Here is a 23,942-nt window from a genome sequence, read left to right as displayed (position 1 = left end):
GGGCTGTGTGCTGATGACCGGGGTTGGGGGAGGCAGACCAACCCTTTGGTTGGTTGATGATGCATGGAGGGGACTGGAACCATGGCAATGAAATGATATACGATGGAATGAATGTAAAACTAAAGTTCTCTCATGTAAACTATCATATAATTTACAATAAAACATTAAAAAAAAAAAAAACAACCCTACTGTTTCTAAAAAGTAAAAACAAAAAGATGATCAACAGAAGGGATAAGATGGTTTCTAAAAGAAAACAAGCACCTATGTAATATGGAAAGTCCATCTCCTTAAAGACTAAATAAGAGCTTATAAAATACTATCCTCATTGAAGGAAGGGAATATTGCTTGGAATAGAATAGAGAAAAGAAATTAGAAGAGTATCTTAAGCTGCAGGAAAAAAAGACCATAGTCAAAAATTCTGGACCAAGAAATGATTTCAAAATTGGTTGACTAGAAAATCATTAATAGTGATGCTCTCTCCCACCCAGAGAGATCACCTTTTAGCAGAATATCAGAGTAACACACAAAATAAAGGATATTAAGTCAACAAATACTGTTGAATGATGATGCACAGAGGACTTAAAAATCATAACGAGAATTTTTTAAAACTCATGGAAAAATTAATTTATCATTTAATTTTATTTTTCCATGAATTTTTTGAAGTCCCCCTGGTATGAGTCCAAAAGGTCAATAAATTATCTAATGCAATGACAAGTAAGCAGGGAAATTAGAGTTCTAGAGAGGGAACAACCAAAGAACAATGAAAGAGAATGCTGACACACTGAAAAATGTTAAGTAATGTCACTGATCAATTTGTGTGGATATTACCACATAGGAACCTAGCTTGCTATGTAAACTTTCACACACAAAAAATTTAAATTTTTATTTCCATAAAAATTAATGTACCCATATTTCCACAGAATATACAATAAGAATCTTTCTTCCATGAGAAATGTAAAGAGGCATCTATTTTTACATACCTTACAAATGTACTGCGAGATGCACAGTCTGTGTGGCAGAAGTTCTAAAAAGTACCTTGAAATTCTCAGATGAAAGGCACTACAAAAATAAAATTTCCATGAATTATGTCTAATCATTTTACATGGAAAAAACAAAGCACAAAGCATATAAATGAACTTGCCCAAATTTTCATGAAGCAATTTAGAATCTAAGAATGGGGGGGTGGGGTGGGGAGTACAGGATTTCTAATTGACCTATCATAAAATTTATCACATTTATACAATTCTTGCTCTCCTGTCATTTAACACAAAATGTACTCAATCAACCTTATTTTTTGATTATACATTTGTGTTGCCAGATCAATTCAATGTAGATTAATTTCTCCCCAACATTTTATCAAGAAAACTTCCAAACACAGTAAAGTGGAAAGAATTTCACAGAAAACACCAGTACCCCCACCAACTAAACTCTACCATAAACATTATTTTTAATTGTGATAATAATATATTAACTAAGCACTAGTCAATTAATCAATCTCTACATGCATAATTCAGTAACAATGCATATATTCTGTATGCCATATAAACATTATCAGTATACTTTTCCATATTCTACTATACCATGAACTTTTAATGTCTTCGTCAATCAAATTAATTTCCTATTTAATGGAATCATTAGAGAAATTACAGGCTGATAAGTAACCGTCAGAAAACCAATGACTTCATTAAAAACAGGTTGTATTCATTAGATCAAGGAATTCATAATATTAGGAAATACTGGTATCAGAAGTGGAATACTATTTACAGTAGAAGAGATTTACATTTGCTATTCACAATAGGTGATTCCAATTTTATCTGGTCCCTGCTCATCTTTCCCTGCGCTCACTTCTTTCATTGGCTGCTTTATGTTCTTCACTTGAATATTTTATTATGATAAACATTATTTCTTCTATCTACCCACTTTAAAAAAAAAATCAAGTTCATTTTGGTACAAACTACAAACTCAGCTCTCATTTCTTATGATTAGCTATAAAAATATATTCAGATTCATCTGGAAAAAGCATCAATAAGCTAAGACCAACACCCACAACAAGCAGCTTCAGCGCCTATTTTCAGTCACGTGACTACCACAATTATCAGTATATGAGGCCATCACTTAATGCTATAGCTCTAGAATTTTAATTGCTTCACCTGAAATAGGGACTTTACAGTACTTACTAACTTTAAACTGTCTTCAAAAATTTAATTTATTAGTTTCACAAATATTTATCAATGATCATGTCCCCAAAGAACAGAGTATGGTAAACTACAAACAACACTAACATGCTTACATTTTAGTTACATTAATGGAAGTTAAAGACAAACTGAGTTCCAACAACTAGATACATAAAGATTCATATAAGGGAGGATGAACTGTTTAGGGACCTTTTAAAGCTAAAAATATATGGCTATTTTAATATCTATTGATCATGTATTATTTATCATGACTGGTGGTGGTGTGGTGCTAGTATAAATGCTGTCTAGTCAGTTCTGACTCATAGCAACCCAGTATAGGGTTTCCAAAGAGCACTGGTGAGTGTGAACTACTAACCCTGTGGTTAGCAGTCCAGTGTCGATCCTACAGTACCACACTAGAAGTCCATCACTATCATTAGTAGTTATAATGCTTCAACTCACACTGATATCTACAGAAGTTCATCAAACCCAAATTAGGTCTCCTAGAAGTTGAAATAACATCTTATCTTCTGGCAGAGTTGACCTTAATCTCTCAGTTCTATGACAAGAAGGCCCCAAGTAGCACCCCAGATCCTCCTGTCACTGCTTGGACTCCACTCATGGGTAGGAAACACCTGCAGACCTACCTGCTTTCACTCTCCTAATCACCTACACTCCCACATGACCAGGATAAACTTTTAAAAAGTTAACTGAAAAATACTCTTAAAACAAAACCACCACGATACACAAGTGCACGGGCAACTGTTTACTTGGTAAGCAGTTTCTTCCCCCAACTCACCCTAAACCAATACTCAAAAAGCTCCACCCACTTCACAGTGGCCTTATAGCACAGGTTAGAACTTCCCCCCCCCTAGGGTTTCCAAGGCAGTAATCTTTATGGAAGTAGACTGCCAGCCACATCAGATTCTCAAGGAACAGCTGGTGGGGTGTTGTAGCTATTGTGCCATCAGAACTCCTTAAAGGGCTCACCTGGTAAGATTTTACCCTGAATGTGAACCACAAGATCGAGCAGTTCAAACCCACCAGCCACTCCTCAGAAACCCTGTAAGTGGTCGCTAAGAGTAGGAATCAAATCAAGGCACTTAACATGTTCGATCTGTAGTCCTGATATGGCGCTATAGGATAAGCACTGAGATGCTAACCAAAAGGTTGGTGATTCAAACCCACCAGCCTCTCCTCAGAAACCCTACCCAGACAAGGTCCCTATGAGTCAGAACTGACTCAATGGCATTTAACAACATGTAAGATTTAAGGATTCCTGGTAGCATAGTGGATTACAGGCTAAACTGATAACAAAGTCAGCAGTTCAAATGTACCAGGTGCTCCGCAAGAAAAAGAAGCTGTCTGCTACCATAAAGACTGACAGCCTCAGAAGCCCTCAGGAAACCCTAAATGGGATTGGTATGAGTGGGAATATACTCGACAGCACACAACCACACCACAACGCCTTGTTGGATTTTAATCAAGGAAGTTTCCACCTCCCTCTGAAAGAAATTGGCACATAAAAGGAATTAAAAAAGCCTAAAGCCAGGACTAGGACAGTTACTAACACTGCACATTCATTAATATGCTTCATTCAACTGTTGCAGGATCACCCAAATGCATAAGTAAATGCTAGGAAAGTTAAAGACTATGATTTGTTTAATAGATGAATTTTTTCAGAATTTCCCCAAACTATGGGTAATCAGCAAGGTATAAAAGGAGAGAACACTGGACTAAGTTATTGTTGTTAAGTGCCATCAAGTCAGTTCTGACCCACAGTGACTCTGTGTAGGGTTTCCAAAGAGTGGCTGTTAAGCTTGAGCCACTGACTGTGGTTCAAACTGACTTTGCAGTCAAACCCATTAACCCACAGTGCTGAATTTTAGCTGACTCTAGCTAGGCCAGATGATCAAAAGTACATGAAGAATGCCTTACAGCTATTTAAAAAAAATCCAGATCTGCTCTCTACCTAGATGAGTTTAAGACTCTGTATCTTCATCTGTATATGGGAGAAGAAAAGGTCAGACTGCAAGTCCTTAAGATTCCTTTCAGGTCTGAAATTCTAGTTCTTTGAGAGCCAGTTGAAGACTATTTTCTTATTCCATTTTTTTAATGCAGATCTTTTTATGAGAACAGAGGCTTGAAGTTAGAAATGAAATTTGAAAGCAAATTCCACATTATATTTTCTTGTTACTATCCCTAAGACAATTTATCAAAAAATATCCTCTCCCAAGTCATTCTTTACAATAAGAATGAGTGTTTTATTTTCAGAACAGTCACTTGTGTCAAATAATCAAGACAATAACCCCACCAATTCTGTTTGTGTCTAAGGAGCTCTGGTAGCGTAGTGGTTACGAATCGGGCTGTGAACCGCAAGGTTAGCAGTTCGAAACTACCAGCTGTTCCGTGGGAGAAAGATGAGGCTTTCTGCTCCCGTAAAGCTTTACAGCCTCGGAAACCCTGTACAGGGTCGCTATGAGTGGGAACCGACTTCCCAGTACTTAACAATGAGCCCTAGAAGGTGCCTCTGGTAGCATAGTGGTTATGAACCCGGGCTGCTAACCTCAAGGTCGGCTATTCTAAACTACCAGCTGTTCCGTGGAAGAAAGACGAGGCTTTCTGCTCCCGTAAAGCTTTACAGCCTCGGAAACCCTGTACAGGGTCGCTATGAGTGGGAACCGACTTCCCAGTACTTAACAATGAGCCCTAGGGAGGCCTGGTGTGGCGCTGTGAGTTAATGTGCCATGCCAGACTGCAAAGCTGTTTAAATTGCAAGGTTAGCAGTTCAAGCTCACCAGCCGCTCCTCAGAAACTCTATACAGGGTCGGAACCCCTATACAGGATTGGAACCGACTCGACGGCTCTTAACAACAACAATGAGTCCTGGTAGCAAAGTGGGTTATGTGTTCTGTTGCTAACCCCAGCCATTCGAGCCCACCAGCTGTGCTGTAGGAGAAAGACAAGGCTTTCTGCTCCAGTAAAGATTTACATATATTCCTTTTTTAATGCGGTATTCTTGGAGATTGTGTAAGTAAATGGCTGTGTTGTAATCTTTGAGGTCAGGACTATCGTAAGCCTCGGAAACCATATACAGGGTCGCTAAGAGTCAGAACTGACTCGAGGACAAACAGCAGCAGGGTGACAATCATGTATGCGTACAAATTACACCTTTGGGTGTGTGACACAAAGAGGTTCAAAAATTCTCACCACCAAAAAAAAAAATTTTTTTAAACAATTTCTAAAACATTTTTCCCTTTCTTTTTGACAAACTTATTACACTGCAAAAAAAAAAAAACAAACAAAAAAACGCACCAACGTCTATTTCAAGAGTATCTTAACCAAACAAGTCACACACTGGTAAAAAAATTTTAAATCAGGACTATTTATAAAAATATTTACCTTCCTCCCCAACTGTGAATCAAAAAGATGTTGGTTTTCTACCATAAACTACTACATATGGTTTTTGACCAAATCAATTGGAGTGCAAATAATATTTAATGAAGACAACCTGTAACTACAGATCCAATCATCAACTAGGGGCAGATGTTTAGGTGCTTTCTAATCAAGATAGTAATACGGACTCAGCACAATTACTTTCAATTCTACTTTGACAGAAAATAAATGATGAAAACGTTCTTTTCAACCGGAAAATGTCCTTACTTTTTCTTCCTATTTTTTGTACACTACAGCTAGTACTGATCTCTAAAATCACAACACAATTATTACCTACACAATCTCCAAGAACACTACCTTAAAATAGGAAATATACCTCAAACATAACCGAAGTTCAAACAGTATAAAACTGTTTTACATTAAATATAAAAGGCAAAATGGAGTTGCAGAGTAACTTTCCCATTCCAACTAGCGCGCTTCTCAGAGGTTGCCAGTACAACGCCATCCCGGGGTCGACCCGGAGCCCCCGCCCTGCCTGGCGCGGCGACCGCGACTCCTGGGCGGGGAACCGGCGCTGCGGTGAGAGAGGAAGCGCCGGGGAGGGGCGGCGGGCGGGCGGCTTCGACTCTACCTACCAGGCCTGGCCGGGCGGGGGAAGGGGCGCGGGCGGCGGCGGGGCGCGCTTCCGGGGCCTACGCGGGCGGGGCCATAGCCTCCGGGCGCGGAGCCGGGGCCGGGGCAGGGACCGACGGTTAGAAGCCAGGGACCAGGGACTCGACACCGAGAGCAACCGGCTGGTAGCAGCAGGTGGGGTGCGGTCGCGGTGGGGCGGCGGGCCGGAAGGGTGCCGAGCGGGCGGACCCAGGGAGCCGAGGCGCCGGGAGGAAACCCTTATGCTCACCTCTTGCGGCAACTCCAAGTCCTGCCTCTTCGCGCCGAAGACGCCGCTCCGCGAGTCGCGAGCTCGAAGTACCGGCGGGTCGCTGAGGAGGCGGCGGCAGACTAACGAGAGAACCGAAAGAGGACGGCGGGTGGCGGGCGGGGAGCTCGAGCGAACGAGGGCGGGCGGCAGCGGGAGGGCGGGGAGCGACGTGCGCGCTCTCGTGCTTCCAGCGGGCTCGAGCCGGCCACAGTCTCGGCCCCGCGCACGCGCGCGCACTCACAACTCAGCCACGATTGCTCAGGGACGCGTCCACGCCCTATGAGCAAGACGCTCAACCAATCATTACAATCGCGCGGGGCATCACGGGAGCTCCGGGGCTATAAAAGACCTGGTTGCTATTTTATACCCTTGGAGTCACTCAGCCTCTAAGTCCGTAGGGTGCGGCTAAGTACGCGTGCGCAGCTTTAATACTCCGCCCAAAACTGCCAACACATCTCACTAACGAGTTAGGCCTTACTTGCCTGGATTTACGCGTGCGCAGTAACCAGCCTGGCCCCGGAAAACCAGGCGCGTGCGCAGTGGGGACTACGGTGACAGTCCCCTAGGTGTGGCACAAGCCAGTCATGGCGGAGCCTTGGTCCGGACAGTCCTTGCAGGTTCTTCCTGCCACAGTGCTGGGCGCACTGGGGGCCTTAGGCAGCGAGTTCTTGCGGGAGTGGGAGGCTCAGGACATGCGCGTGACTCTCTTCAAGCTACTGCTGCTGTGGTTGGTGATAAGTCTCCTGGGTATCCAACTGGCGTGGGGATTCTACGGAAGCACGGTGACGGGGCTATATCACCGCCCAGGTGAGGTTCCCCTCTAACCTTCGCGGGCCACCTGCCCCTACCGAACTCTACCATTTGGCTCTCCAGCACCTCTCTTAAGACTACCACTGATCCCCCAAGAGTTTACTCAGAATTTAATGTTGAATCCATAACGTTTAATGCCACCATACTGTTTCATACCAGAATTCCCACCAGTCCAGCCATCATATTGTGACTTTCCGAGAATCCTCTCCGTACAATATACCATCAATTCCTTAGGACCCTCACCAGACTCTCTACCAAACAGTACCACTGGCCCCTAACCTAACCTGGTCTGATGGCTGCTCAGATTCCCACCCTCTAAGCCCAGATTGCAGCAGTTCTGACTGTATTCCAACCCACAGGTTTGGGCGGCCAGAACGGATCTACACCTGATGGCTCCACGCATTTCCCTTCCTGGTGAGTATATCTGTCCTCACCCCTAACTCATACTTGTCAGACAGAAGACACTCATGTGCTGGCAGTGGGAGGAGGGGTTTCTCAAGATGGGAGCTCATCAGTTTAGAGGCCATTGCAGTAAGTTCCAAGGTCTGCAGCCAGAGCTTAGGTTTCAAGTTGGGGTGACACCGAGACGAGACCTGAACAGCTTCACTGTCCAGCAACTTGTGACATGGGTGGTGGGAACACTGTCACCATTTTACTAAAGAAGGAACAACTTCAAAGAGATGAAGTGGTAGATCTGTTGGATTCCTATCCAATGTAAGCCCTTCAATTGGAAAAGCAGTCTCTGCCCTTAGTACACTACTGGTCTCATCAGGGTCAGTCACTACCTGTGGGAAACATGAACTCACTAATCAGCTCATCTATGATCTGAGACAAAATTGACTTAGCCCCCTAGGGCTGCAATAACAAAATGGTTAGCTTTAAAAAACAGTAATTAATTTTCTTACTGTTCTGGATGCTCAGAGTCCAAAGCAACCAAAATGGGGTCAGTTCCTTCTTTAAGCCTCTTTCCTGATTTCTGATGGCTGCCAGCAATCCTTGCTTTTTCTTTGCTGCTTACTGATGCATCTTCCTCCATAATCACATAGCATTTATATTCCCCACGTGTCACTTTTATAAGAACCCACTCAGAAGGTATTAGGACTTGGGCCCACACCACTAGTGTATTCTCATTTGACCCAGTTGATACCAAAAGAGAAACCTTGTTTTCCGAAAGTCCACAGATACAGAGATTAGGATTTAAATACATCTTTTAAGGGGCACAAGGAGCTCTTTTAGCATAGTTGTGACAAATCAGGCATGAGTGGTTCCTCGGGAGGAAGATGAGTCTTTCTGCTCCCTTAAAGATTTACAGCCTCAGAAACACTATAAATTTGAACTGATGCCACAGCACATCACCACCACCACCACCATTTAGGGGACACAGTTCAGTCTGTAACACTCCACCCATTAGCTTCCCAAATCTAGATCCTGCCCATGTGTAAAATACATTCACCTCATCACAAAAATCTTAACCCATTGTAGCATCCATTCTTAAGTAAAAATCTCATCGTTTGAATCATCTAAAGTATGGATGACACTTGTTGTTTTCCATCCTGAGGTAAAATTCTTGTCCATCTGTGGACCTGTGAAACCTAGAAGGTAGGTTTATTTGTTTCAAAATACAATGGTGGCCTCTACCACATGGGAGGAGCTTAAAATTTAGCTGAATTAATGAGGGCACAGAGGGAAGGGACCTGCAGGATCTTTCTCCTGAGGTCCAAGGAACTACTGAAGGACTCTGGAGGCAAGGGCTGATCTAATTTGTCTTTATAACTGCCTGTGTTAAGGCAAGTAAATGAAAGGATCCAAGAGTAAGGGCAAGAAGCTACTTAAGAAGCCTGCTACTTCCCAAGTTTCTGTCTTGAGCAACTAGGGAAGGATGGTGGCACCATAAGATGGGGACCCAGGAGGAAGAACAGGTCTGCAGGGGGAAGGTGGTGAGCCTAGTATGGACCATGGGATTGTGACACATCCAGAATCTGGATTGGGCCCAGCTCAGCATGCAAGAAGAGTCTGTTCTGCTACCTATGAAATAACCAATCTCTTCTCTCTCCATAATTTTCAGGGAAACATCAGCAAATGAACCTCTCAAAACCCACAGAGAATGAGAAGGCAACAGGGAGTCTCCTGGGGAAGTCTGGGTCTGCTGGTTCCTACTCTGGTTCTGCTGCTGCCCAGGGATGACTAGAGGGGGCTTGGTTTGAGGACAGAGAATACTTAAGTGAATACTTAAGTGCTGCCCTGGGTCCTACCTCCAATAGCCCCAGGCACTGGGTCAGTGACCTCTGCTTCTACTCTGATCTGAATGCTTTAGGGGAGAAAGTATGTTGTGCTCTTCCTCTCTCAAGGTTTAGAGTTAAGGAGAAAAGCCTCAGGACTGGGTAGACCTGCGATCATTTCTGCCCTTTCTCCTGTCCCTCTTCCCATCCTCCTATGGTCTGACCCTGTAGGGATATGTCTTTGAGGTTGAGGTTGACCGTCTTTGGGACTTGTAAGGGAAATCTGTTCTCCCCCTAAGTTCAATGTTCCCTGAATTCCTTTGGCTTTACTTTGTTGGCAGGGAGCCATGGAATCCTGGCCTGGGCCAAGCCTTATAGTGTGGGTGACCTTCCACCCCTCTGCTGAAGTGCCCATGCAGTGTCTGCTCTATATCCTGGCCCCTCACTGGGAAGTACTGAGAAGTTTCTTAGCTCGCTATAAGTATAAGGTCCTGTGCAGGTGGTAGCTGGCACCATCTAGTCATGGAGACATTGAACACACCATCTCCCTGGCCTAGCTAGAGCTCTTCAAATATAAACCAGATCAAGGAAATGATCATTTCCCAAATATCTTACTCATAATCCTTACTCTTTCTGGGGGGTAAAAAGGGCAGAGTTTACTAACTGAACTCCTGAGGTGGTCTCCCATCTGTACTGCTTAAGTGCCCATGGAGTCTCAAGTCTGTACCCTGTCCCTTTACTGGGAGGTGTTGAGAAGGCAGAGCAGCCCCATCATGCTCTGCAGCCTAAGCACTTCCCACTTTGACTTGGAACAACAAGAGCCTCATTCTAAGAGGCTCAAGGCTCAGCTCCCAGTCACCAGCACCATCTCAATTCCGAAGAGCCACAGCCAAGAAGGCCTGCCACCTCCACAGCAGGCCAGGGAAGCTCCCAAAGGTGTGTGCTGCAAAATACCCCCAAAGAAAAACTGGTTCCTGAAAGCATTGTGTCCCTGTACCTGCCTTCCCTCTGATGGCAACACCTCTGCCTGCCTCTGCTGGGCCACCAACTACCTCAGTGTCCAGCTGTTCACTCTCTATTAGAGGTTACATTTCTGTATGGCAGCCTTTGCCTAGGTCGTCTTTATGGCAGAGGGGCCCTGGAAGTGGGACTGCACTGCGCACAGAACCCACTCCAGAGATGTGTTATGGCTGGCAGACTGATGGTCTTCCAAGGCCCACCCACCACACACAGAATCAGGGCCTAAATGAGGATCTCAACTGAGGATGTGGCTTATTAAAAATGGAAGCGAACCAGTTGTGTGGTTATTCAGACAGGACGAGGCCATGCATGCAGGGGAAGTGGAGAGGGAACATCCAGGGGGCCTGTTGCTCTACAGAACCTACAATACAATGGATTGTGGATGTACAGAGATGATGCCACCTCCCCAGAAGAGTGATGGGGGTTGCCCAATAGGAACAACATCCCCATCAGTTCTTATAGGCCCGACCCATAAGGAGAATTCATTCCAAGCCTGTCGTAGAGGCCAGGACAGTAGGCCTTGGGCTGGTACCCCATGAACCCTGTGGATAAAGCACAATAAAGGTAACAACTATGGCAAGTAAGGAGGAAGGAAGATCATTTAATTTTTTCAGAAGTCCATATAATCCAATTATGGACACGAGGGGCAAAGGTCAGCCCAGAGTTAAGACAGGTCTAGGGGAGGATACCTGACCCAGCCCAGCCCTAAAGCAGCCCTGGGGCTCAGAACAAGTAGGCTGGCCAAATCAGGAATATCCATGCCCTCTCAGCAATCCCCAAGCTTACACATATGCACCATCAGGGATTTAAGAATCATTGCAGTCCAGGGAAAGGCAACAATTTGTGTTTGTGAAGCGCACATTGGAAGAAGTAGCCTGAGCTGGAATTGCCCAAGGTAATAAATAGCCCTTTGTAGTGTGAAAAACAGCATTGAGAGGTAGGTTGGGCAGGCTTTAGCCTTCCCATAAAAGTGACCTTTTGCTCTGCAGGAAGGCCCAGCAGAATGGAAGAGGTACCAGAACTGGTGTTTTTCACGGCATTCCAGCAGGCGCAAGAGAGGGTCAATGAGAACTTGAACTAAAACATTGAGTAAGCTGGTCTTTTGCTAAGAAATGGAGTCCTGGAGTTGGAGTGGCACAGGCTGAGGGTGATTTGGCCAGGAGGAAATAGACAACCAGATAAGTAGAGCCAGCCTCCACTCTTAACACCCCTACCTACCCACTCCTGCTTCTTCGGATTCTGTCTCAGCTTCCTAACTAACCACTTAAAGAATGCCCTCCAGGAAAAGGCTCTTGAAGGAGAGAGCCCTTCCCCAAGCCAACCTCACTTGAGGGTATAATAGCTTGTAGGAACGAAGGGCATTTTGCTGACCACAGCCTCTTGCTGCTTTCGCCGCACTTCTACCAGCACCAAGGTACCTGGCCGACTATACTGGTAGGGCACATAACCCATCGCCACATTCTTCTTCAGGCTTGGTGAGGGGCTGCCACTGGTCACAGTACCTGTCCGGGCACAGGCAATGCATCAGCACCACCCTCCCAGCCCAACACCCCAACCCCTCTGGGGAAGTTTCAGAACAAGGGTTTCCAAGCCTCCCTGGTCCACCTACCGATCACAGTACCCTCCACGCTCAGGATGGGGCTATGTGCCCGCATTGGGGGTCCCTCACATATCAACCCCACACGCCTCCGCTGCACCTTGCCCTTAAGCTGGGGAACAATGACCTTGGCTCCAGGGAAATCCATGGCAGTTCGGCGGCGTTTCCCTAGAACATGACATACCAGACCTGAGTGACAACCCATGGGAGCTCTGGCCACAGGAGGTCCTAACTACACAAACCCAAGTAACATCCATTCAGCATCAAGACCCTTTCGTTTGGGCTTGCCCCAGGCCCCATTCCTCACTTGAACTGTACTCAGCCACCCACCTCTTGTCCCCTGGTCCAGAAGTTCATGATACACACCTTGGCCTGCCAAGGGTTCTCAGCTTCTAATGAGCAAGGCCACAGTGATACCTCCAAAGAATGGGGGCTGAGGAGCACCAAGTCACTTGTTCCAGGCTACACAACTTCAGGAGTTGTCAGGGACTGACTGGTCTCACTAAGGGTCATTCAAACTTTCAGGATCCCAGCGTAGCTCACCCAGTGTCCAACTGAGGCTGCCCTCCACAGGTGTGGTGTGCTCATCAATGTCATTCCCATATAGGCAGAGGCCTGCCTCCAGGCGTAGGCTGTCCCGCGCTGCCAGCCCTGCCAGCTTCACCTCTGGATTTTCCAGCAGAGTTGCTGCCAAGTGGACTGCCCCTGATGCTGGCACTGAGATCTGCATGGGATACCAAAGAGCAGGTGGGCAGCTGCCACAGAGTCCTGTGCCTGCAAATGCCTGTGCCCACCCCACTGCTTGACAAACCTCGACACCATCTTCGCCTGTGTAGCCGCAGCGAGTCACACGGCAGTGAGACACGCCAAACACCTCCATCACAGCACTGGTCATGAAGGGCAGCTTCCTCAAGTCATCTGTCACGCCAGCCTGCAGCACCTGGACCGCAGTGGGACCTAGGCCCAGGGAACAAGTAACTAAGCACCCAAGTCCCAGGTCATAGCTTTTAGGGGCCAGAACAAACCTTAAGGTGCTCATCATCCCTTCTAGAAGACATTCTTGCCCCAAACCCATGGAACCTTATGATAGGTAGGGAAAAGGCAAAATATAAATATAATAAATATAATAATGGCTCACAAATATCATACAGTTCACACATTCCTGGCCCAGCCTCTGTACTAAACAGTTGAGGTAGTCAAGAATGCAGAGATCAGTTCCAACCCCAGGGCAGCCCTCGCACCTTGCAGGGCCAGCAGGGCATTATCCACCACTTCCAAGCCCACATCACTGCCCATGTTCTGAAGTTCTCTGACCTTGTCCTGAAAGAAGAAACAAAAATACCAATTTGTGCAACCTCCATAAACCAGCCATGGCAGAGCTGGGCAATGAGACAATAGATTGATTCCCATCTTACAGATGAGAAGACAGCTTCAGAGATGGTGGGTGACTTTCCCAAGGTCACAGCTACTAAGTGGTGGGGATAACTCAAGCTCAAGTCTGCAAACTCACACCAGCTTCCAGATTTCCATTCTTTCCAAAGGATGCTCACTAAGGGGCTAAAGTTAGCTTCACCTGTCCTCCCCTCCCCCAAATTCTAGCTTATTCTATGGAGGACCTACACTGAGTCTCCCAGCTGCTCACACACTCAAACAATTTTTGGAGCCTCTTATACATGGCAAGTCTGTCCTGGGCACCAAGACTGCCACTCAGAACAAGGAAGGTACGGTGCCTAGAGCATGTAGGGTTTATACCTGCATGAGGGCCAAGTCCTTGTCCCGGCAGCCAGCATTGGACACCACGTACAGATGCCCCTCAGAGGTGTTGGTCACAATCAAGTCGTCGAGGATGCCTCCAGCCTCATTAGTGAAAAGTGACAGTGTCCCCTGGTACCAAAGCAAAGTATCTTTACCTCCAAGGCCAAGGTCAAGGGTGAGCCGCACATCACCACAAACTCACCAATATTTCATGCATAGGACTGGGTGTGTGCAAGGTACAAAGCTGGGTCAGCCATACACCAAGAAAGTTTTCATCTCCTTCCCAACATGGGAGACTTTCCCAATCTGATAGGGTCTCTGCACCTCTCCCCTCTCAGAACCGACAGTCCCATCTCATGTTTAATTCAGGACACCCAAGACGTGCTCTTCATCCTACCCAGACTTGGAACAGTGCAGTTCCAGCTCCAACCCCCAGGACAAAAGTTTCAAAGTCCATCTTGACAATCCCACACACTACTTGAGCACTCCACAACAATGCCTATGAAGCCACTATGAGCTTGGCCTTGGCTTCTCACTAGAGGAAGCACTTGAGATTCAGAGTTCACATAAATCTCCTAGTTGTTATTGTTGTTGTTAAGTGCCGTCGAGTTGGTTCCAACCCATAGCGACCCTGTATACGGTTTCCGAAGAGCAGCTGATGAGCTTGAACTGCTGACCTTGTGGTTCAACCCGACCTTGCAGTCGAGCATATTAACCCACAGCACCATACCAGGACTCCAAATCTCCTAAAGAGCTTATTAAAGTGCAGGTTGATTCCACAGGTCTGGGACAGGGCCTGAGATTGTATGTATTATTATCTTGGTGTGGCACTATAGGACAAACACTAGACTGCAAACCCACTACTCTTAGGAAAACCTATAGGAGAGGTGCCAATAGGTCAGAACTGACTCAAGGGCACTAAACAACAGGTGAGGATGAGATTGCTGGTTTATCAACCACATTTTGAATAGGGAGGAGTTAGGTCTCATAGAAGGTCATAGTACATGAACTCAAGTTTCAGGTCTCCTAGCCTGATGGGGCAAGGTGGGGACAGGACTCTCCCTACAGATGGCTGGGTGTCTGGATATGATTCAGGGACTCCCAACTTCCCAAGACTGGGAACCCTGAGAAGCTGTGATTGATCCACTTCTGTACCCTCAAGCCCACAGTAAGGACCCAGCCCAAGTTTGCTGCTCATGGCTGAGAACACTCATTGAGCAGAAATAAAAGAAGGGCCCACCTGGTTTGACCTTAGCTCTGCAATGTCTCCAACCACTAGACTCTCCATCAGCTTCACCCGATCACAGCCAAGTATCTTGGTCTGAGGAAGAGATCAAACACCTCAGGCCACTGTAACAGCTGCAGTCAGAGAAAGCACTGGGCAAGGAAGCAACCATTCTGTCATCCACAGTGCAGTACAACTCAACTGAAGTGCCTCACTTGACTTTTGGGGTCTATAGGTAGCAGAGGTCCCTCCTCCCAATTCCCCTACATCCTCCAGCACAGGGCTGGTTTACTAGGGGTAGGTGAAGGGAAGTTAAGAGAACTAAAGAGGAACTGAGCACCTTCATGAAATACCCCTTTTTCAAGCCAATATCCAGGACCATTGTTAGGGCAGGTGCCAGCCCTGGAAATACCAGGATGTTAAGGCATGTTATTAAGTGGAAGCAGGATGGATAGATTAGAAGAGGATGATCAGGAGATCCTCAAACTTCCTCAGTGCCAAAGTCAGTCATAACACTGATGACACCCAGCTCTTCTGGCTGATCGGTCCTTAGGTTACAAAGCCGAGAACTGCACCACTGTAAACGGGAAGGAAAGCCGGTTTGGCGGCCAGTGCGCTTGCCTGACTCACCTGCAGCATGTGGGATACATCAAAGAGTGAGCAGTGCCGGCGTGTATGCAGGTGCGAGTCAATGTGGCCGTCCCGGTACTGAACGGGCAGGCTCCAGCCCGCAAATGCCACCATCTTCCCACCGTAGGCCAGGTGTAAATCGTAGAGCGGCGTCCTGCGGAGTAAGTCCTGTGGGGAGGCCAGGCTCAGTGCAGCCAGAAGTCCAAGCCCCCTGCCTTTTCCCTCCCCCCTCCAACGTCAACACCCACCTCCAACACCCTATCCCACCTGTGCACAACTGAGTGATCGGCTCAGGGTTGAGGGGGGCGCCTGCAGGCGCGAGCCTAGCCAGGCCATCAAGCTCCCTGCCCGCAGCATTGTCGCCCGCCAGCAATGCAGCCAGCGCACGGAGGCCACCACTCTGCTGGGAACGCCGGGAGATGTAGTCCGACCCCTGCTCAAACAGGTTAATCCTATGTGGATTATCCGGAGGAGGGGACAGGAAGCCCCAAAGGCAAATTAAACTTTCAAACTGAATGCAGCTACTCCAAACTGCAGGAATATAGCCCCAGGTTCTTCCAGCTGGCTGATCAGGGCAGATGAGTTGCCAAAACAACAGCTGGAGGTTAGACCTCCCCCTGCTGATTGTCAGGCCTCCAAAGGTTCAAAGTTCTACAAAGACTGAAAGGCCTCAATCAGTCAGGACCCTAAGAATGTAAGGTCAAATAGTGGGGGAAGGGCAAGAAAAGGATAGGCTGGTGGAACAAGCCTGACAGACAAAGCAACGTGGTAACCTGGCTTCATGTGAGGGTCCCCAGCTCTCCCACTGAGTAGACACAGGCAGCCATGACAGTCATGCATTCCACAAGCATTTATTGATCTTGCTGTACACCAGGCCCTGTGCTGATTGCTGGAGGTGTGAGTGAAGCACCCCCAGGGTCCACCCCTCTCACACACACATATACTGAGGGTCACTGCTCCCTGAGTACAGGACTTTGGTCATCATACTCTTAGTAACATCAGAATGGGTTTAAGTTAATAAACCTGCAGGCAAAAACACTACCTGCAGGAACTTGGATGAGAGGCGAAGGCAGACACCAAAAAGTGGCTAAATTTCTCCTTGAAAGTTGTTGAGCCTTGAATGCATCCATTCTTCCAGGTCAAGCAGGGGAAACGCCAGGAAGAACCAGAGGGAGGCAAGATTTTCACACAAGCAGCTTGCCTTACTCACCCACCCACATGAGATCTTGAAAGACGTCATCCTCTTAAGAAGAGACAGGGTTGTTCTTTGGGATAGGTGCAATGGCTGGCAAGTCCCAGGTCTTATTCTTAGGCTCAGGCTTGATGATCAGAGCCATTGGGACACACCAAGAGCCAGCCTAGTAACTAAAGACTCAGACTGTCTAAATACCCAGTTCTGCTTCCCAGGCAGGTAGCAAAAACATGTAGACAGGAAACTTGTGTGTATGTGTGGGTGTAACACAAAGGGAAAGAAGGCTACAAGGTAGCCTAGAAGGAAGAGAAGGAGCTGTTTCTCCCTCAAGTTTCCTGTCAACAAGAGTGTCTTAGCATGCAACCTTCCTGGGCTAGATGGGATAGTTCATCTCAGCTCACTGCATTTAGGGTAAGGAAGCAGGTAGAAGACAGGTGTATACACATTGACTGAAGGGGTAGAGGGAACATGGGGATTCTAACTAAGTAGAAGTGGAATGTTTTTAGGGTGGGAGAAGAAGAAAGAGCTTGGCTGCTTCCCAGCAAGCACAGCACCAACTGCAAACCCGTGTCTGGAACTCATGCTGAAGCAACATGCTAAAGGCCTGATAATCTGGAATCCATGAAGATGGCTTGAACAAAATGGGCCTGCAGGTGGTAATTGAAATGCACAGACACTGCACTTCAGCCTCTGGTGGCTCAAGCCAGGTCTTGGTGGGCATGGAAAGACCAAGGTCTTGGGTAGGAGTCATGGCTCAGGTGTAGGAGAGCAAGTTCAAGTCATAACAGCCATCCACCTGCAACACAAAAAGTCATCATGTCTGACCCGCTCAGGGCAACTCAAATTAAGCAGAAGAAAGTGATCACTCACATCAAAGCGGCCAATCCGTGTGGAGGTTTGACTGGCCCGGATCATCTCTGTCAGTGCCCACATCTGCTGCACCTCAGAGGATACCCTGCCGGGGTCTGGGAGACCCTGTTCCAGAGGGAGAAGTCAGTGGCTATGTATCTCTCCCCAGCATTGCTTTCAGGGCCCCAGAGAGACCTAGCTGGGGTATGTGAACCCACCACCCTCACTCACCCAGTTGAGACTGGTAACATTTCCAGATAACTTATGAGACATGAGGCTGGGGCCTGGTGTACAGTAGGCAGTCTAACTCCATGTCAGCAATGCTTCAAATGCCATGGTCTAAGAGTGAGTATCTAGCAGGAAGATGGCAGAGACCAAACTGAGAGCCCTGGGTCTAGCCCTAGATTATTATAGAAAGGGGTCCATATGGGTCTATGCTAGGCACTAGAGCCATTCACAAATGGTTTTTACACAGGATAAGACTTACCTCAAGGAGTGGGGTAGGCTGCTCACAGGGTGCTGGGTGGGAGAGCCACTTGGGAAAGGTCATGGAGGGACTCTGTAAAACAAAGGCATGCATCACTGAGGGAGGCAGAGTGGGACAGTTCTAGGGCCAAAGTCCATGGTCCTGGGAACAAGGTGGGGACCCCTCAACCTCAGACACTGGGAAAATGCTATTCAGGGGACCCACAGTAGCTCAGGCTACAGAAGTTTTCCTATTATGCAGAAGGAGGCTCCAAGAACACTATAAGCAACTATAAGCAGCAGAAGGATCTTCTAGCAGCTGAAGGTTCAGGGCTCTGGGAATGACAAGTAACTCCAAAGGTCAGGTGACATTCAGACATGACCTTACCCTCAGGGACTTCTGGTATTCCTACCCATACAGCTAAATTCTACAAAGGGTTCCTTCTGAGTCTCACCCATCCCCCACCATACCTGGGAGCCTGTTGGAGAATGGGCCAGTCAACAGTTCTGAGCCAGTCACCTACCTTTGGTCCCTCCTGGTAGACCTGCAGCTCCTCCACTGTGAAAGACAGCCACAGTGGTGATGGCTGCCGCAAAATCAGGCGCAGCTCCAATACTCTGGCCATGTCACACAGCATCTGATACACACAGAAGGACACAGTGAGGCTCAGGACACTGCCCAGGAGCCTCCCAATCAGCAGTGAGCCAAAATGTTTCCCTCTCCCCCAACAGGCCTTTGGGAAGGAAAGAAGTCCCTCCAAGGTGTTTGCACAGTCATTGCTCAGGCTGGCCTTGCCCCTCTTCTTCCCTCCTGTTGTACTGGCCCAAATTCCAAGACCCCTATAAGCCCTCATCTGAGCTTCCCTGGCCATGTGGAGGCCCAGCTGACCTGGTGCTTAAACAGCGATACATACTCCTGGGCCCCCTCCTCACTGTGTGGGTCAGGCATGAGGCAGTAATTCCGCAGGCAGGTCACCCACTTGGCTGGTGTGTGCATCGAGGTGTCCTGGCGCACACGGATGCTCAAAAAGGCTGTGTAGTAATTCTTAAACATGATCTCCTGCAACTAAAGCACACATAATGCACCATGACAAATTAGACTCAGGCCCAGGGCCTGAAAGTTAAAAAAAAAACACCATTTCCCCTTCCTCTTAGGAATGTACTCCTACTAAACTAACAATTTCAGCAAGTATCTACTAGGGCCCAAAGATAATTTTGCTTTCCTAGAAGCATTCACAAGGAACCCTGGCAGCATAGTGGGTTATGCGTTGGGCTGCTAACCACAAGATCAGCAGTTTGAATCCACCAGCAACCCCAAGGAAGAAAGATAAGGCTCAGAAACCCCGTATAGGTTCATAGGAATTGGAACTGACTCAGTAGCAAGCAGCAGCAGAAAAGCTCACAGTTGGATGAGTAGCTCATGTAAATTAACCACCAATATAGATCTTGCCAGATGTCAAGAAGCTGCTCAGAGTCCTAACTCTGGAGGAGGCAGAAAATTATAGATGAAGCCTGAAAGAGGAAGTAATAAGGAGCACCAGAGGTGAGAGATGCTAGCACACTCCAGGAATAGTGGCTACAGCAATGGTTCTCATCACTGCACACTCAGCAATCAACCAAGGAAAAACTTTCTATTTTTTAAATAATACATGCATCAAGGCTCACTCCAGACCTACTGAGTCAGGACCACCAGGGTTAGGTCCTTCAATGAAACTTCACAGATAATAGCAAGGAACAGCTTGGGGAGAATAACAAACTGCAACCAGCACAAAGTGCATGGGGCAGAAGCCTGAGAGGCAGGCAGAATGCAGATGTGGCCTGCCTCTAATGCTAGGCCATTAGAAAATGGACTTTATCCTCTGTGATGAGGTTATACAGTGTCCAGTCACCTTGCTGCTGATGTGGAAATGCAACTGGGCATTGGAAACTGGAATCATTGGGAGTATCCCAATGAGTGTTGAGTTGAAATTGACCTTCTGCAGGAACAGGAGTAAGCAAACACATTTGCAGGCAGCTTATTGTATAATGATACCAAGTTGAGACCAGGGACAAAATGATCCATCACCTCCATTGGGTTCACAGCTGTATTGCCAGCACATTCATGCCAGTGCTGCTCTGGGCTGAGAACTGAACAGGAAGGAGGCTGCATTCTAGTAAATATATACTAACTAAAGGAATAAATACATGAATGGTTAACTGAATCACAGAAACAGGAGCCGCTGCTGAGTCTTTCAGTAAAAGATACTAAGTCTTTCAATCAGAGATTCTAAGGATGGATCGCGGAAGTGCCTGCGGACTAAATCGTACCTGAATTCCAAGGTCTGCCCTGCCCCGGAGGCCGGGTCGCGCCCCCCACACAGGGCTTGCTTACCTCGAAGGGTTTGGTGCTGGGGAAGGTGACATCGATGACCTGCACGCCAGGCCGTCCTTGGGAGTTCCGCATGTCGCCAACCTGCAGAGCGACGGTGCCTTTCATATGGTAAGGCACTGACACGCGGGACATGATGCCAGCGGACGCCACCCAGTACAGCCCGGGCCCGCAGCCTCTGACCACCGGTTCTCCTAGGCGACCCCGTTGAGCCCCAAGAACTACAACTCCCTGGAGGCCTAGCTCTCCAGATACCCAGCCAATCAGAGATACTAAGGATGGATCGCGGAAGTGCCTGCGGAAATTCTCCCTCAGCCAGTCACCTTTCGAGCTTTTCAGAGCCGAGGGCGGGCCATTCTAAGGACTGTTGAGCTTTGGAACCGCACCCTTCTATTTGGCGAGAGACTGTTGTTAGCCCTCCCCGTTCCTATAGTCTCGCTGTTCCTGTCCCAGAGCCGACCCTGCTTTCCAGTGTGGACCCACATGGTTGTGAGCCACTCCAGTGTGAGACAGTACTGGCTGGCTGCACCACTTTGGTACCTCGATTCCAGCAAGCTTGGCAGACTTGCAGAACCTGCAGAACCACCAGACCTGCTTTGTTGTTGAGTCGGTTCCAAATCATAACGACCCTGTTTCTGAGGAGCAGCTGGTGGGTTTGAACTGTTGACCTTGTGGTTCACGGTCCAGTGCTGGTCCTACAGCGCCACATCAGGAGTCCATCTAGGACCAGAAACTCCGCTGCCATATACCAGCTGCACCCATGAGCTCCTTGGCTGACAGGAGACTCCAGAGATCTCTCCAGGTTCAACAGTTGTTTTAGTGCCTTTCATTGTTTGCTTATTCTTTCTTCTTCTCTTTCTATCACTGTGAATATTAACCTTTCTGTCCCTGCTTTTGTTTTTCCTTCTTTTCTATTACTCATCCATCTTCTTTTTATTCCTTTTGCTCTTTCTTTACTACTCAGTACTCTCTTCATTTTCCCTCTCAGTGTTTTTAATTTCCCCTTCATTTTCTCTCTTATTCTTCTCTTCTATAGTTCATTTTCCTGTACCTCCTTTTTCTTTTTAGTTATTATATTCTTTTTTTCTAGTTGCTACCTGCTTTTCTTTCTGTTTCATCCTTTATTATTTTCTCTTCATTGTTGGTTGTCTGTTTATTATGCTTTGTTTTCTTGTGTGTGTGTGTGTGTGGGGGGGTGTTTCCTCCTCTTTTCCACCCAACAAGAAACTACTGTGTCCATACAAACCAGCCACAACAGTACTCTGCAGCTCCACCCACTGGCTCCTGTACTAGATAATCAACACAGGGAGAAATGCAATGTTTACAGTAAATAGAGGTGAATGCTATTAACTGTTTGTATATGAAGGGGATTGCAACTATGTAATGAAGCAAACCATATGATTTGTTGAATGTAAAAGTGATGATATGTTCTGTAAACCTTCACTCAATTCACAATAAAAAGTTTAAAAACAAAAAAGGAGGAGAACCTGGGTGGAGACCTAGTTGGCCAGCAGTTGTCAAGACCTGGGGACTCCTGAGCCCAGAGTCAGTGACATAGCCACAGAGGGCTAGAGTGGAGAGTGAAGCATCCAGCCAATAAGAAGAGAGGGCATATGCACAAGAACACCCACACTTACAGATAATACCCACTTGACTGGCTTCAATGGCTGGATGATCAAAATTCAACTAGAAGAAGAAAAAAAGAGTAATCTGATATAATTTCATGAACTTAACCTACACCTATGGATGCAGTTGCTCAAAAGAGGGAACAAATCTTTACAACAAGGATCATTTCCACCCCCTCGGTATACAGGATAGACAGGGATGGGCAACTTGGACATTGGCTACCCAAAATGGGGGGCTACAAAGGCAAGAAGTGACTGGCTTACAAGCTTTCAAGAGGGAGCCTAGATCCAGAGGGTACAGAGGAAGGTAGACTCTCCACTGAGTGGTTTCCAATCTGTCTGAACAAGGCTGATGAAAGGAGATGAGGATAAGACTCTTGTGGTACAATAGTGAATAATTGTTACCAGGACTGACTGTGAGGGTTGGAAATGTAAAGGTAGACGTTTTATAGAAAAGGAGGGGAGTGACTGACTTTGAGGTTCCTGGAACCATCAAGGGAAAAGAGGAGTATGAGACCCTACCCAGAGAAACAGTGATGCCAGAGATGGAGGCAGAGATGATGATGTGGAGAGATAGAGTGGCTGGGAACTCTAGACCCAGAGAGTGAGAGGGTCTGTGTGCTGATGACCGAGGGACAGGCTTGCGGGGTATACCCTTTGGTTGTTTGATGATGCATGGAGGGGATTGTAACCATGGCAATGAAACAATATATGATAGGATGAATGTAAAGCTAATGTTCTCCCATGTAAACTATCACATGATTCACAATAAAACATTAAAAAAAAAAAAAAAAGGTGGTGACAGCCTAAATGCCCATCAACAGAAGAATAGTTAAACAAACATTGGTACATATACACAATGGAACACTATACAATATTGAACAATAACCATGGATCTGCAAAATCCCTAGCAACATGCATGAATGTGGAGGACATACTGAGTGAAATTTGTCAATCACAAAAGGACAAATATTGTATGAAGCCACTGTTGTAAAAAGTCAAATTTTCTGGATAAAAGAGACAGTCTATCATGGTTATCAGGGGTGGGTGTAAGGGAAAATTATTCATAGACTAGAGAGTAGACAGAATCCTAGTATGGTGCTGTAAGATAAGCACTCAACCATAAGAGTTAACATGGTGAGTGATGGAGCAGGCATATATACAAAAAGAGGGAGATTGGCAGAGGAAAGAAGAAGGTAGCAGGAGACACTGGGAAGAGTGCATGAGTTAAAGTTAATAGAGGTAAATTGTGTTAATTGATAGTATATGGGAGGGATTGCAATCATTGTAATGAAGTAAAGTATATGATTTGTTGAATGTCTAAGTCTACTGGTCTCGGAGGGAACTCTGGTAGCGTAGTGGTTACAAATCAGGCTGCTAACTTCAAGCTTAGTAGTTCGAAACTACCAGCCATTCTGCGGGAGAAAGATGAGGCTTTCTGCTCCCGTAAAGATTTACAGCCTTGGAAACCCTATACAGGGTGGCTATGAGTCAGATTCGACTCCAAGGCACACTACCATGGCCACCACCATTGGTCTCAGGATTGTGAAGATCAATGTTCATGTATTCCATTAATCCATTGGACTAATTGATTCCAAATGTCTTCATTTTCATCATCCTTCTTTTCTCCCCACAGATAGAGGCCAATAGTTGCATAACATATTTGGTTTTTATTCTATCTAAATTATACTACAG

General features: G+C 46.7%; 3 protein-coding genes across 5 annotated transcripts; 1 reads left to right on the top strand and 2 right to left on the bottom strand.

The window, feature by feature from the left end:
* Window positions 1–7,076: 7,076 nt before the first annotated feature.
* TCTA (T-cell leukemia translocation altered) lies at window positions 7,077–9,410 on the top strand. The gene is made up of 3 exons (XM_006873605.1): window positions 7,077–7,299; window positions 7,662–7,716; window positions 9,368–9,410. Exons 1-3 carry the CDS (start codon window positions 7,077–7,079, stop codon window positions 9,408–9,410), a joined length of 321 nt encoding a protein of 106 aa, XP_006873667.1.
* A 2,446-nt stretch (window positions 9,411–11,856) lies between these two features.
* Window positions 11,857–16,187, bottom strand: AMT (aminomethyltransferase). Of its 3 annotated transcripts, XM_006873602.1 has the most exons (9): window positions 16,016–16,187; window positions 15,749–15,916; window positions 15,134–15,214; window positions 13,891–14,022; window positions 13,380–13,458; window positions 12,950–13,095; window positions 12,682–12,862; window positions 12,151–12,306; window positions 11,857–12,043 (listed from the first exon to the last, which is right to left on the bottom strand). In XM_006873602.1, the coding sequence occupies exons 1-9, from the start codon at window positions 16,103–16,105 to the stop codon at window positions 11,865–11,867; spliced, it is 1,212 nt and encodes a 403-aa protein (XP_006873664.1). In that variant the 5' UTR covers window positions 16,106–16,187; the 3' UTR covers window positions 11,857–11,864. The 3 variants fall into 3 exon arrangements, with proteins under 3 accessions (XP_006873664.1, XP_006873666.1, XP_006873665.1); XM_006873604.1 differs by lacking the exon at window positions 15,749–15,916 and having other exon boundaries at window positions 16,016–16,105; XM_006873603.1 differs by lacking the exon at window positions 13,891–14,022 and having other exon boundaries at window positions 11,865–12,043; window positions 16,016–16,105.
* Window positions 16,188–17,694: 1,507 nt separating this feature from the next.
* On the bottom strand, window positions 17,695–20,803 carry NICN1 (nicolin 1). The gene is made up of 6 exons (XM_006873601.1): window positions 20,626–20,803; window positions 19,144–19,320; window positions 18,779–18,892; window positions 18,277–18,348; window positions 17,811–17,915; window positions 17,695–17,736 (listed from the first exon to the last, which is right to left on the bottom strand). The coding sequence occupies exons 1-6, from the start codon at window positions 20,755–20,757 to the stop codon at window positions 17,695–17,697; spliced, it is 642 nt and encodes a 213-aa protein (XP_006873663.1). The 5' UTR covers window positions 20,758–20,803.
* Between the last annotated feature and the right edge of the window lie 3,139 nt (window positions 20,804–23,942).

This window comes from Chrysochloris asiatica, unplaced genomic scaffold (assembly GCF_000296735.1).
Source record: "Chrysochloris asiatica unplaced genomic scaffold, ChrAsi1.0 scaffold00246, whole genome shotgun sequence".
NCBI lineage: Eukaryota > Metazoa > Chordata > Mammalia > Afrosoricida > Chrysochloridae > Chrysochloris > Chrysochloris asiatica.
The sequence above is the reverse complement of the archived record's forward strand: the minus strand, read 5'-3'. Positions and strand labels throughout refer to the sequence as shown.